The sequence below is a fragment of the Eublepharis macularius genome, chromosome 3 (genome assembly GCF_028583425.1).
Source record: "Eublepharis macularius isolate TG4126 chromosome 3, MPM_Emac_v1.0, whole genome shotgun sequence".
Taxonomy (NCBI): domain Eukaryota; kingdom Metazoa; phylum Chordata; class Lepidosauria; order Squamata; family Eublepharidae; genus Eublepharis; species Eublepharis macularius.
In genome coordinates, this window is record NC_072792.1 from 180,665,592 (window position 1) to 180,679,936 (window position 14,345).

At 46.3% G+C, this 14,345-nt stretch overlaps 1 protein-coding gene across 1 annotated transcript in view; it reads right to left on the minus strand.

The window, feature by feature from the left end:
* MOGAT2 (monoacylglycerol O-acyltransferase 2) overlaps positions 1-14,345 on the minus strand; it is a 46,735-nt gene that overhangs the window by 3,599 nt on the left and 28,791 nt on the right. The window contains exons 3-5 of the mRNA XM_054974941.1: positions 8,643-8,847; positions 5,355-5,529; positions 3,202-3,401 (exon numbers count right to left, since the gene is read on the minus strand). Coding sequence (XP_054830916.1) covers positions 3,202-3,401; positions 5,355-5,529; positions 8,643-8,847 — 580 coding nt within the window. The remainder of the gene's footprint in view (positions 1-3,201; positions 3,402-5,354; positions 5,530-8,642; positions 8,848-14,345) is intronic.

The window sequence follows — 14,345 nt, forward strand, 5'->3', positions numbered from 1 at the left end:
TTTTGTCTAACCGAGGAACTGACCATTGGAGCCTTTGTTTTAACTGCTAGGGGGACTCTCCTCCACCTCAGGGCATATTTTACCTATAAAGGTAGAGCTCTGGCCCCATTTAAATGAACACGTTTCTGGATCCACAAGCGCTGTTCCCTTGAGGTTTGCTCTAAGCCTCTTGCTCTCTTGGCCGAGGACGCTGGACGTTTGAAGCTTCTCTCTCTCTCCTCACTGCGGACTGGACCCCTTCTCCAGGATAGGTAAATATATTTACTCCCTCTCTCTATTCCCAATTTCTGGCTACATTTCCTAGGACTCTGTGTGTGTGTGTGTGTGTGTGTGTGTGTGTGTGTGTGTGTGTGTGTAATTATTTTCCCCAGTAATTTGTGTGTATGTGCATGAAGTTCTTGTGTTCAATAAAAGTTATTGTTTGATATTAAGCACCAGACTCGCTGCTCTATTGTCGGAAGGGACCAGATATACAAAGGTCACAGATCCCAGTTACCGTCTCTCATATAGCCGTCTTTCTTGCTGGCTAATTTCCCCATAAATCATATTTATTGCAAGGAGACCACTTCCAGTAACATTATCATAAATTTTGTTAGTCTTATAGGTGCTACTGGACTCTTGCTCTTTACATAATGTTATCGTCGATAATGGGAAAGGAAGATATACATGTTTTAATAAATAATTTTTATTTAATGCTTTTTGATGCCACCTTCCAACCAAAAAAAGCTTGCTGCAGCTTAAAATAAAACACACTTACAAATATAGTTTGTTTTTAAAAAGACCCTTGATCTAATAAAAAAATTGGCTAGAATTTTTAAAGTACAAAAATATTAATAAAGCCAAAAGTTCAGCAATATTAACACAGTACAATATAGGACACACACATGGGTAATACTATCTATAGTGGGCCATACCTGTAGCATCACAAATACCTTATTTCCCACCTTCTTCTGTTTGGGATTCTTTTTAAGAAAAGGAAAATATGGAGGGAGAGAGGAGAGGGAAGGGGGCCAAAAGATAATATGTTATAGGATCTGTGTGCGATTAGCATCAAAATGGCACTTCGGGGTCATGTCTCTCCCCCCCTGCACTCCATCATGTGTTACTTTATGTACGCATGATATGATGTAGTCATATCATGTTTCTCCACCGCACTCTTCACTGGCTACTAATGGCAGGGAATGGAAAACACACGACATCATATCATGAGTAAAGAAAAACATGGTAGGATCAACATGTTGGATACTGCAGCATCATTATAATTCACCACTTGGACTTTCCTGGCTGGACAAGTAATAATTATGATGGTGCAGTACCCAATGTTATGTGGATCCAATCGAAGGTTGCACCTTGTGCTTTTGTCACACCACAGTAGCCATTAATACAATTGGACTGGTTTGTCCACATAGGGTAATTCGGTTGCAAATTATTGCAATTCTAGCTAGAGATGGGCACGAACAGCAATACGAACCAAAAAAAGCCACGAACAGCCCAATCTGCTGTTCACGAACAAGCTGTTCGTGAGGCCCCATTCTAAACGAACAGGTGGTCGTTGCAAGCCTCGTTCATTGCTGTTCGTCAAGCCAGACATTCTGGCACCTGCAATCAATTCCCTTGGCAACTCAGGCAGGGATTGTCTGAACTCTGTCTGAACTCCTGCTGTTGCCCTGGAAACCCCAATCTAAGCCCAGTTTAGCTTGATAGGCAGGTTTTCCTTTCAAGTTTGGAGCTCCAAATTTGTTACAAGGAAGCAAAGAGCAGGGGGGAGGGGGGCTCCCAGCTCTGGCTAAGTTTGCAGACAGTGGAGAGGGAGAGACAGTTGCTGTTGGCATTTTGAGAGAGAGACAGGGCGAGTGCATTGGAGCTTGAATTTTCTTTGTGAGTGGTGGGATAGGGATCTATCCCTTCAAGTTCCAGGGCCACTGCCAGGCTCTGGGCCAAGCTATTATTTATTACTGGTACCTTTCCTGCTGCCTGCTCAGGTAAGGTTTCTGGGAGTGGTGCAGTAGGGCTTTTGACTTGGATGATGGCTGGAGGAGAGCCTGCTGGCCCCCACGAACAGCCAACCACGAACATGTTCGTGAACAGGGCCATGTTCGTGGTTGTTTGTGTGTCCCTGTTCATGGATGGCAACAAACAATGAACATCATGTTCAGGTTTTTTTCTGTTCGTGCCCATCTCTAATTGCAGCTCAACAATAGCCCTGTTCACAAGTCACACCAAATGCATGTACAACTCATGGCCATTGTAGACTAGATTTTTCTTTATATGTGCATTGATTAATGCTTATGTTACATTCAATGCATGTACCACTGCACGTACATGCATTTGTAAAGTATACATTCATTGGCTTTCTCTTACAATTAAATGTACACACACATGCAAGATGTGTTCACTGTAATATGTGAACAGGGCTACTGTGTCACCGGGAGAGGATTAGACATAAATAGTGTCAAACATTAAAAATAGGTCCCATATTGGGATTAAATGTAACTTGCCCAAGGAACTCAAGGAGGTATACACAGCTCCCCCATGGCATTAGAACAATTCTGAGAAGTAAATTAGGATGAGTGTGTGTGTCTGGTCCAAATTCACCTAGTGTGTTTTATGGCAGGCCCGTGATTTGAACCCAAGATTCCAAGATTCTAGCCCACTTTGCCACCCTGATTCTTTTTCTAGCACATCTCTGAAAAGATTTACTCTATTCAGTTTTTGCTGTTTCACATTGATACCTTGTGCAAACACAGGACTGCGTTTGTTGAAATGTCAGGCTTCAAGCCTAGGCAACTTCAAAAAAGAGTAATGGGGCATGTCTGTGTGGTCAGCAAAGCTGGGACATTATCGTCCTTCCCTCTGAACTTCCCTCTAATTGTGTTTGTCAGACCACAAAGAGCTGCTCTTGTTTCAGGCCGCTGTTGATCTATCTCATTAAGCATCTTCCACCTGGTAGGTTGACAGAAGTGTGCAAAAGCCACTGAGACAGATCAAACAAGCTTTGAAACAATTATGGGTAATTGCTGTCTCTCGAATCCCATCAGAGAGGGTGGCCCTGCCTGTATGGAAGTAACAGATGGCTGATGTTTTGGCTGGGTTAGATTACAGTATGCAGACCAGGGAATCCAGTTATGAAAATGGAGCCCATAGCCAGATCCTCTGGTTGTGAAAAAGGGTCAAGAGAATTGGCCACGGAGATGAACTTACCCACAGTGTAGATCGGCCGCCGGTACGGAATCAGCCCAAAGCTGTACTGGAAGATACCTCTAGCATGCATGACAGGAAGGGAAATCCCCATAACCTTCTGCAGGCGTTCTTGTATCCATCTCAGCCATGAACCCTTGGGGTTTTCCACTTGATCATATAATTCATTTTCGCCAAAGGAAAACACGGGGACAAGGGCCACTCTGGGAAGCAAGGATGGAGAGGAGATTAGAGTCGAACTAGGATATGGGAGTCCCAGGTTCGATTTCCCGCTTTGTTATGGGAGCTGGCCGGGTGACTTTGGATCAGTTATACACGTCCTCTAAGACCTGTACAATGGTCATTTTTGCATGCAAACAAACTGCAACAGGTTCACAGCATGGCAACAAAGATTATTATTACAGAGAGGCAGCTGTAGTGCAATGGTTAAGTGGTTGGGCTGCAAATCATCACTCTGCTAGTTTGACTCCCACCATTGCCATGAGCTGAGCAGATAGCATTGGGTAAGCACCCCTCTTAGTCCCAGCTTCCCAGCTGCATTGTAGGGATAATAACAACATTGAACTTGTTTACTACTCTGCATGGGGCACTAATCTGTCTAGTAGAGTGGTATATAAGCATAGTTATTATCAGGGCTCATATCAAGGGGGAACATGCAGGAACGCAGTTCCAGTAGTTCCCCAAAGAGGTCACATCTCAAGTGGCCCTGTCCACCTGACCCTCAGCCATTTTGGGCCTGTTTCAGCCTGGATTGGGGCCAAAACAGCCTGGATCAGGCCTCTGTTAGGTGGTAGATCACTCTCCCACTCAGCAGCGGCCCAATCCTGACCACTTTGGGCCCCTTTTCGGCCATTTTCAGCCCCTTTTTGCCATTTTGGGCCCAATTTTGGCCCTGAATGGCCAGGATTGGGTTCAAAACAGCCAGGATAGGTGATGTCAGGGGGTGTGGCATATGCAAATCAGTTATGCCAATGACACACTTCCGGGGCATGGCATATGCTAATGAGTTTTGCTGATGAGTTATGTTAATGAGTTCTTCCAGCTCTTTTTCTACGAAATGACCCCTGGTTATTATTATAGGAGCTGCTGTAGCATAATGACTAAGTAGTTGGGATGCGAGTCAGCACTCTGCTGGTTTGAATCCCACAACTGCCATGAGCTCAACAGGGGGCCTTGGGTAAGCCGCCCCTCCTCAGCCCAGCTCTCCAGCTATAATGTGGGGATAATAATAATAATACTGACTTAGCTCACCGGACTGAGTGAGCACTAATCTGTATAGAAGAGCAGCATATAATAAGTACAGTTGTTATTATTATCGACTTAGAAAACAATTCCTGTGTGCCAAAGGTGATGGAACTGAGTATGCCTAGTTTGGAAGGGAGACAGGGTTGCAGATGGATGGCAACAAGTGGGAGGAGGTCTGGGGATGGGGGGAAACTCAGAGGAAATATGATCCCATTCATCAGTTTGGTATAGTGGTTAGAGTGTCAGACTAGGATCTAGGAGACCCAGGTTCAAATCCCCACTCTGCCATGGAAGCTGGCTGGGTGACGTTGCGACAGTCACATACTCCCATACTAACCTGCCTCACATGCTATTGTGAGCATAAAAGATGGAGGAAAGAAGCATGAGGTAAGCCACTTGGGTCCCCTAACCTACCCCACAGGGTTGTTGTGAAGATGAAGTGAAGGCGAGGAGAATGATGTACTCTGCTTTGGGTAACCACTGGGGAGAAAGGTGGTAATTAAATTAACTAGAAGGGAAGGGAAGGACGAAAGGACGAAAAGATGAAAGAACGAAAGGACAAAAGAACGAAAAGATGAAAGAACGAAAGGACGAAAGAAAGAAAAGATGAAAGAACGAAAGGACGAAAGAACAAAAGAACGAACAAAAGAACGAAAGAAGCTGACAGGCTGTCTTGCAGGCATAGGGGAAAGACTTTATTTTCTGTTGCTTTGGAAACTAACTCTAACATTCTTAAGTTACAGGGGTGTAGATTTCGATTTATTATCTGGAGAAGCTTCCAAATGGCTTTACTGTGGAACTGATTCCCTAAATTGGTGGTTGAGGATGCTCTAACTGTATTTCCTGCACTGCCCAGGAACTGGATCAGATATTCTCTAAGATCCTTCCAACGCTAGAGCCCTCAGACTCACCCATGTCTTATGGCCAGGCGAACAAACCCCTTCCGGTTTTCTAACAGCAGCGTCAAGGCTCCAGGCCGCGCATCCAGGGCTTCCTGAGCACCTCCGACAATGATGGTGAGCACATTCCCCCCTCCCGGCTTCTTTAGAATGTAGGAAGCCGTTTCCTTATCAGATGGGACCAAACCTGAATAAGAAACGTGCCAAATGCTTGTGCAAAATGCAAAAACAAATCCGCTTCTTGATAAAAATGTACACATCACCAAAAGTACCTACACTGACAAACTGGTATTCAAAGGTTTGGGATCATTACATTATTGAAAAAAAATCACAAATGGTATTCAACACGCTGTTCTATTCCCCAGAACTACAGGATTTACCGAAAAACGGCTCCCCTTCTTTGAACACATCTCCACAACCGATGTGCAACCGACTAACCAGTCATATCAGTCGTTCTTAAATCTATAATTCTAACCACCTGAATTCATCCAGCTCTTAATAAAATACCTACAATAAACTACTGTAAGTTTCAAATTGATAATAACAACAGTGACGTAACTCATCTTCTTGAAAACTCTTCAAAACAATTGAATCAGTCAGAAAACTGAGAGAACATTGTAATACAACAGACACTTAAGATGTAACAATACTAACAATTTCAATGTACTTTAATATGATGGATTTTATTGCTGTATCTGTTTTTGTAAAATTGATAAAATTATTTAAAATAATGTATTCATTCTGGCAGCACAAGATACTGTCGCTACGGATTGAAAATGCATATCTTCCTGCAGAATAGGTTTTCATGGTTTATTTGAAACTAGAAATAAAGCCCATTGTGCAAATAACAGGGTCTAGAAAGCTGGGGCTGGGGAGGGCTGGCATGGGGGGGGCTGGGAAGTGCTGGCAGGCAGGAGGGGTCTGGGAAGGGCTGGCAGGTGGAGGGGCACGGGGGGTTGGGGAGGGCAGAGAGGCAGGAGGGGTCTGGGGAGGGCTGGCAGGTGGGGGCGGGGATTGGGGCCAAGGAGGGCAGAGCAGGCGGGCTTGCTCTTCTTGCCGCATCCCGGGCTCCAGTGGGGCTCACAGGGTGGCAGGGTATCGCTCTTGCCCCGTCACCCTAGCTCCGCTAAGAACAGCGTGTCCCAGCTCCAGCGGGGCTCGCAGGGCGGTGGGTGCATCTCTCTTGCTCCGTTGCCCTGGCTCCACCGGGGCTTGCAGGCACGCTGCTCTTACTGCACCACCCTCCCCCTCCAGCTGGGCTACGTAGTCTGGGGGCAGAAGGATGGGCAGGTTTGCCTAGCCATACACCACCAGCGGTGCCCTCTGGAGGCCGTTTTCGACCATGCTCTTTTTATTCTGGTGCTCCTGTGCAGGTGCACCAGGATACAATGTGAGTCGTCGGAAACCCGCTCACACAATTACATTATAGGATTGACCGTGGTGACTTGCACTATGTAATCTGCCTTGAGTTGGAATGAGAGAGGCAGACTATAAATAACGTAAATAAAAATTTTAAAATAGGTAATAGAGCCAGGGATGGCGAGTTTGGCCTAACGATAAGTGCTTTATAGTAATGCGGGCAGGGCAAGAACATTCTCAACTGATGGCTGAATTTACCTGCAACTCCAACACTCCTATAGGTACATTCACCCTGGGCTTGCCAACTCAGGGTTGGGAAATCCCTGGAGATTTGGGGGATGGAAACTGGAGAGGACAGGTTTGGGGAGGGGGAAGTATCTCAGCAGGTTGTATTGCCATTCAATCTTCTCTTCAAAGCTGCCCTTTTTGCTGTCCTCTCCTTCATACGCTACACCCAGCGGGAAAGGAGAGATTGCCCCATTTCCTGGATGGGCAACTCAGTGATTGGCTGATTCCGAACACGTTGGATAATGCCCTTTCAATGCACTTCAGCAATCGTTTGGAAGTGGATTTTTTGTTTCACACACAAAAAATTCAGTTCCAAATGATCTCTAAAGAGGATTGGAAGTGCATTATCCAACGTGTGCGGAATCAGCCATTGATTGATTTGATTGACATATTCAACTTTTAGTCCTCTCTCCCTGCGAACGGGCTCAGAGCGGATAACAACATATTAAAAGGTACATTAAAAATTTACCATAAAATCATAAATGATATACAGTCCGGTCATAAAATAAGTGAATGGCAGTCCCAAATTACCCAGCCCCAATAAACGGTTCTGTGGGTGGGAGACGGAGGGAACAGCAGCAGGGCTCACTGATGGAAACTGAGGAGCTTCTTCCCCCACCCACCCTTTTTTTATTGTACTGATGTATGCATTAATATTGCCTCCACATACAATCTACACTTCATGTACATATACATATATACATATAGAATAAATTTAGCTATCCATACATCTGATACAAGCTTGTTTCCCCCCTTTTCTCCCCCCCCCAAGAGGAATGACCATAAGAATAATCTGCTTTATATCTTTCACCATGAGCACACTCTTTGGAGTTTCGTTAATATAATTTGGTTGGTCTCTCCTCCTCTTACCCATCTCATGTATCTAGACCATTTCTTCCTTATCGTTAACGTCTTATTTTCCCATGTCTTATGCTGTTTTAGTATCGATAAAATATCTGATTGGATCCATTCATATAGAAACCAATTCCATCTTTCCAAAGTCCATTTAGAGGTATCTTTCCATCCATACACTCAGGGCTTTTTTTCTGGGAAAAGAGGTGGCGGAACTCAGTGGGTTGCCCTCGGAGAAAATGGTCACATGGCTGGTGGCCCCGCCCCCTGATCTCCAGACAGAGGGGAGTTGAGATTGCCCTCCACGCCGCTCGGCAGCGCGGAGGGCAATCTGAACTCCCCTCTGTCTAGAGATCAGGGGGCGGGGCCACCAGCCATGTGACCATTTTCAAGAGGTTCCGGAACGCCGTTCCACCAAGTTCCAGCTGAAAAAAAGCCCTGCATACACTATTACAGCATGGGCAGCTATAATCATGGCTTTTAACAAGTGCTGTCGGTTTTCCTGTGCTTTATTATTCCCTCAGATGCCTGAGGAGCTTCTATCCAGCTGTGGATGCCCGTTGTTGCCTGTCATACAAACCCAACCCCAGTGCTGCCTTTAAGACTAACCCTCCTCCGATACCTGTCAGAATTTCACTAAATTATTACCACTATCACGTCTACATGCCTTCCACGTGTATGGCTCTTTACCAAATACAAGGGGATGAGTCCTCGTCCCAAGGAGCTTACAATGGCCATCGAGGGGGGAGTGATAGCAAAGCGGGGAATGGAGATAGAGGGATGTATTCCAGGCGTGCTTACCTCCACTCATCAGGTAGTCACGGAAGAAGGGGGCCCTGAACCAGAGGCTCAACATCATCAGGTACGGGGTCATACGTGGAAAGAGCTTGGAAAACCCCGTGGCCTCAGTGCAGAAACTGACGAAAGCTCCAGTCGCCAGGACCCCGTGGGGGTGGAAGCCAAAGATATAGTTCTTTGCAGGATCCAGCTCAGCTGTCTTTACCAACTGGAATAGAAAAGAGGAGTTAGCCATGTTAGACTATAGCTGCAGATGTATCTGATGGTGTATGGACTTCAGGGCACTGAAAATGCATGTGACGAAGAGAGCTGTGGTTCTCAAAAGCTTATGCTACTGTGGGAGTAAGAGGAGATCACTCCTCAGAGGGTTTGTCAATTTCATCTTCTCCTCTCTGAAGGCTCCGTCAATTTCACCTCTCCAGTCTAAAACTATGTAGGATCGCAACCAGAGGGCAGCCAGAAATGGAAATAGGCTGGAGCTGCCTTCCAGAGCTGGGCTTGGACCTGGAAAGGTTATAATGGGCTAAAGTTTACCTCCTGGCATTTCACAGCCCCCTCCCACAGCTCCAGTGTACAGCAAAGCCTTTGCCCTGCCGCCGGCTCTGTCTTTTTAAACTACCCTTCCCAGCTAACATGTTCTTCACATGTCAGATGTCTCAAGCAGAGACTCTCAGTTCCTCAAGGGTGGGAGATTGGGGGTGAAGACAGGAGTTTACACAACTTGGGTGGGCAAATCCCGTTAAGGAAAAAAGGAGCAGCCACAGTAGCTTGGCAGATCCGATTTGAATTGCTCACCCCGAGTAAGTGCTTGAACAGCCTCTACGATTAGGCCAGCCCTGCACGCGTGGCTCGTCCCCTGGCAGCAGGCTTCCCATCTGTTCCAAAGTCCCGTTGATTGTGCAGACATTTGAACACCTTCTCTTAATGAGGCATGGCTGGGAACACTTCGTCTTCCTTCTGCCTCATTGTGCAGATGGGTTTGAGTCTAAAAGAGACTCACATTTGTTGACTTTCCTAGATATCCATAGATGCCCACAACACCGCACAGGCTGTTTCACTTTGCACCAGCGTTTCCCTCAAAGCACAACGCTCCATCAAAGCTAGGGCTGATCAGTTGGTACGAGAGATGCAGGTAAGAACGCAGTTTGTGGCTCCTTTTTGGATTTGGGGTGGAAAACATTCCATTTTGCAAAATTGAAAAGAGTCCAGTAGCACCTTTAAGACTAACCAACTTTACTGTAGCATAAGCTTTCGAGAGCCACAGTTCTCTTCGTCAGATGCGATTCTTGAAACTGTGATTCTCGAAAGCTTATGCTACAGTAAAGTTGGTTAATCTTAAAGGTGCTACTGGACTCTTTGCGATTTTGCTACTACAGACTAACATGGCTAACTCCTCTGAATCTATTCCATTTTGTGTTACCCATGGATAGCGTGGAACAAGTTGATAGAATTCCCCTCCCCTGAATTTACACCTCAGCCTTACACCCCCCGAATCACCCACCCTCAGAGGAGGCTGCCTGCCTTTACTACACGAGTCACCAATCCGGACAGATTTATTCACTGGAAAGAGGCAAACCGAGAGCAGTGACTCATCTAGAGCTTCACTGGGCAACCTCCTCTGAGGCCAGTAATTCTGCTACATATTAAAAATGGTTCAAGGCCCTAGTCGTGCCCAGTGCAAAAATAAAGAAGGATTCCTTCCCCCTAGTGGAAGCTAAACAGAAAAAGAGACGGCCCGACACAGTAACTTATGCAGGGGTGCAATGGGCGACCTCCTTTGTGCGTGTATGGAGGAGGATTCTGGGCTCTCAATGACAGCACAGTAGCAGTTCCTTTCTGGCACTCTAGCGCTTTGGACATTAGTGAGTGAGATGCATTCATAGTCCACCCTACCCATCCTTCTGTTTCTAAGAATCCTCGCCTGGCCTCAAGTTAATTCGTCACGAGCAGCATCATGCGCTCTCAGACCCTGTGTGTTTATCAGCATAACCTCTGAGTTCTTCTTTCAAAATTCCATCTGATTTATTACCCTTTTGCAGGACACTTGCCCTTCACCGGGACAGTGAAAGATACTCATTGCTGTTTACTTTTGACACTGAGAGATCCCTGTCTTTCGGTGCTACACCTCTGACGATGCCAGCCACAGCTGCTGGCGAAACGTCAGGAACTACAATGCCAAGACCACGGTGATACAGCCCAGAAAATCCGTAACAACCAAGAGCTCAGTTCTGTGCTATATTTTCCTGATCCATACCAGGCTCAGATCAGATGTTACACAAAACCAGGGTTTCATTAAACACTGCTTAGTGTGTTCCTCCAAACGCAGGCTGCTCCATTCACTATAGTTCCATCAAATCAGGAACCGAAACCGTGGCTTCGTGCTGGTTTATGAACCACAATTAGACCATTCTTGCACGTCATTGGGAGAACGCAATCTCAATGCGCTGTAGCAATCATTTGCAACTAGAAAAGAGCAAGAGTCCAGTAGCTCCTATAAGACTAACAAAATTTGTGGTAGGGTGTGAGCTTTCGTGAGTCACAGCTCACTTCTTCAGATACCTGAAGTGAGCTGTGACTCACAAAAGCTCATACCTCACCCCAAATTGTGTTAGTCTTAGAGGTGCTACCGGACTCTGGCTCTTTTCTGCTGTTACAGACAGACTAACACGGCTACCCATCTCGATCTCTTTGCAACTAGATTTGTCTTAACCATCTGAACTTCATCCTGGCTTGTTACTCCTGTGTCAACTTTGCTGCAGTGCAGGGGTTTTTTTTCTGGGAAAAGAGGTGGCGGAACTCTTAAGAGGGAAATGAGGAAGAAACACACAGGTTTCTTTGAAATAATATTATTTTCAAGCACTATTGTCGAGTATTTTCAAGAGGCGGCAGAACTCCGTTCCACTGCGTTCCCCCTGAAAAAAAGCCCTGCTGCAGGGTAAGCCAGAGTAACAGCTGGGTGGCACCGGAAAAAGCAAAGGCTTAGCATTCTTGCATTAGTCGAGGCAAAAGTTTTGCATGATTGTTTGCAAGCCGTATCTCGGTTTCACAAACTGAAAGTTGTGAAAAGAATCTGTTGTTTCCCATTTTGTCTGCAACGAACCTCAGAGTCACTCACCTTCATTGCACTATTTATTTCCTCTATTTGAAAAATCCAAATGTCCTCAGCTCAGGGCCCATCGGCTCCCATCTATCTCTCCCTGTTTTTAACATCCTGAGCATAAGTCACTCCCTCCACTATGAAATCATGGGGTAACTATAGGCTGGATGGTTATTGTGGGTTTTCCGGGCTGTATTGCCGTGGTCTTGGCATTGTAGTTCCTGACGTTTCGCCAGCAGCTGTGGCTGGCATCGGAAAACCCGGAAAACCCCCAACAACCATCATTCTCCGGCCGTGAAAGCCTTCGACAATATAGGCTGGATATTTTCTCTTGGCCCCACCCTACCTTGCAGGGTTGTTGCGAGGATCTCAAGAAAGGAAAGAACATGTACACTGACACGTGCTGAGTGGAGGGAGAACAGGATAAAATGTAGCCAATGGATAGATTTAGTAGATACCTACGACAGTGAGGCACGTGGCAACCAGAGACAGGGTCTTTTCGGTTGAGGCACCCTGTTTGCGGAATGTCTTCCCTGGATCTTTTCAGCTGGTGTTTATTCTCTTGCATTTTAGTCCCAAGCAAAAGCGCTTCTGTTTTTTAGGCCTTTGGCAATTGGTAAGGGATTCTATTGCTTTATGCTGTATGCTGCTCTTTTTCTGGAGAGGCTTTTATTAGCCTATTTAGACATTTATGTATAGGCCTTTGGGCTCCTCTGGGGCAGGGGAAGGGGCACATTGAATCTCCCTTCAGTAGATAGCACATGCTAGCAGAAACCATTTGCCAAATTTGGTTTCTTGCAGACGGTCCAGACTTACAGTTAATTTCCCCTGGATCAGCCCTTCCGAAGTTGTCCTTCTTAATCCCTTCTTCCTCCACCATCTTTCCTTTCTCTCTGTCCTCCCACCTGCTGCTTCGATCTCCTCTTACCTTCTCCTCACTCCTTCTCCCCCACACTGGCCTCTCTCTTTGGGTAGAAATATCCGTTACTAAGTATCTAGGGATGTTCAAGTGAATCTCATTTCACGTGCCTCCCCTCCAACTTCCCATGCGCTCGCTTGCACAGTCACACTTCAATTTGCTCCGCGTGAATACATTCACACGTTCGATATCAGTATCTCAGTATCCCAGTTCCCCCCACCTCCCACCTCCATTCATTGAAATGCAGATCTTGACAGTTTCTCACACCTTAAAGAAATGCAAATTGGCAAGTCTAAAGGAGCCTACAGTACTTGTTCTTGCAGCAAAAACAGAGCGGAATTGGTGCTCTGCCTGGAATCTCTTGCTGATGCGGTCACGCAAAGGGAGCTCCCATGAAAGCAGCATTCACGTGTGCAGAGCAAGAACAGCCTGCACGCGAATTGAGGACCACTGCTGTTCTTCACCTTCCACCCGACAGGAATGTTTTACTGGGGCTGGGGAAAAATGGGCTGCCATCTAGAATCGTTTTGATGACTGAATTGTTATTCATTGTGGTTTTAATGTTACAACGGCCGTTTCCACACTACTTACCTGCTCCTGGAACGTTGCCAAACATTGCACAAAAAACGCGAAAGATAGCGTCTTCTCACGAGAGTTTTGCACGACATTGCGCAAACTCTCGCAAGAAGACGCTATCTTTCGTGTTTTTTGCGTGATGTTTCGAAACATTCCGGGAGGAGGTAAGTAGTGTGAAAACGGCCAATGTTAATGTAAATGTAATTTTTGATGTTATTTGCTCTGAGTCCATTCGCAGAGACCGGGCTACAAGTATAATCAATCAGTCATTTAACTGTAAATGCAGCCTGCGGCCGTTTTCACATGTACCTGCAAGCATCCAGAAGATCGTGTGAAACTCACGGCATGACTTGTCTTCCTAGCACGATTTCCTGGCACGATCCCCTTTAATGGCGCAATGACCTCAGAAATCGCACCATTAAACAGGATCATGCCGGGAAATCGTGCTAGGAAGATGCTTCGTGCAGTGAGTTTTGCGCAATCTTCCAGAGGCTTTAGGCATGTGAAAATACCCGCTTCCTTTAGTGAGCGACTGCTTTTCCCCCCACAATTAACTCATTTTATCAGCCATCTTCCACTCCAACAGAGGTTGCTGTGGCACCGGCCCTCTCAGGAAGCATAACAGGTCCTGCCTGTTGAACAGCTCTTGATAGCTCTTGAGGGCTCCTTGTTAGAGAAAGACTAAAGGGCAGAGCAGGTGAGGGGGTCTGAGCATCATATTCTCTAGATGACTGACATATGGGAACATGTTTCTACAGGCAAGGGTTTTTTTCTCCCAAGTTGCTCAGCCGGGGCTGTGAAGGGTTGTCCAGACAGCTGCAAGAGTATTTTCACACAATGCCATTGGAAAGAACTTCTCGGGGGGCGGGGGGGGGAGCCGTGTTATAGCAAAAGTGCTTTGCTCCCACTTCTATCCAGCGCTTCCTCCTTGACACACTTGTTTGCTTTTCAGCTGTCACGGCACTCTTTCTCTCTGAGGACGATCACGTGCCTGGCGCAAGTGGCCGTCCCATTCCAATGTGGCCCGGTGTGTGCACACAAAGTGGGTTTTGCTGCCAATGTCACATTGAAACCAGACCTCAGTCTGTCCAGGAGAAGAGGAGGACACACTCCC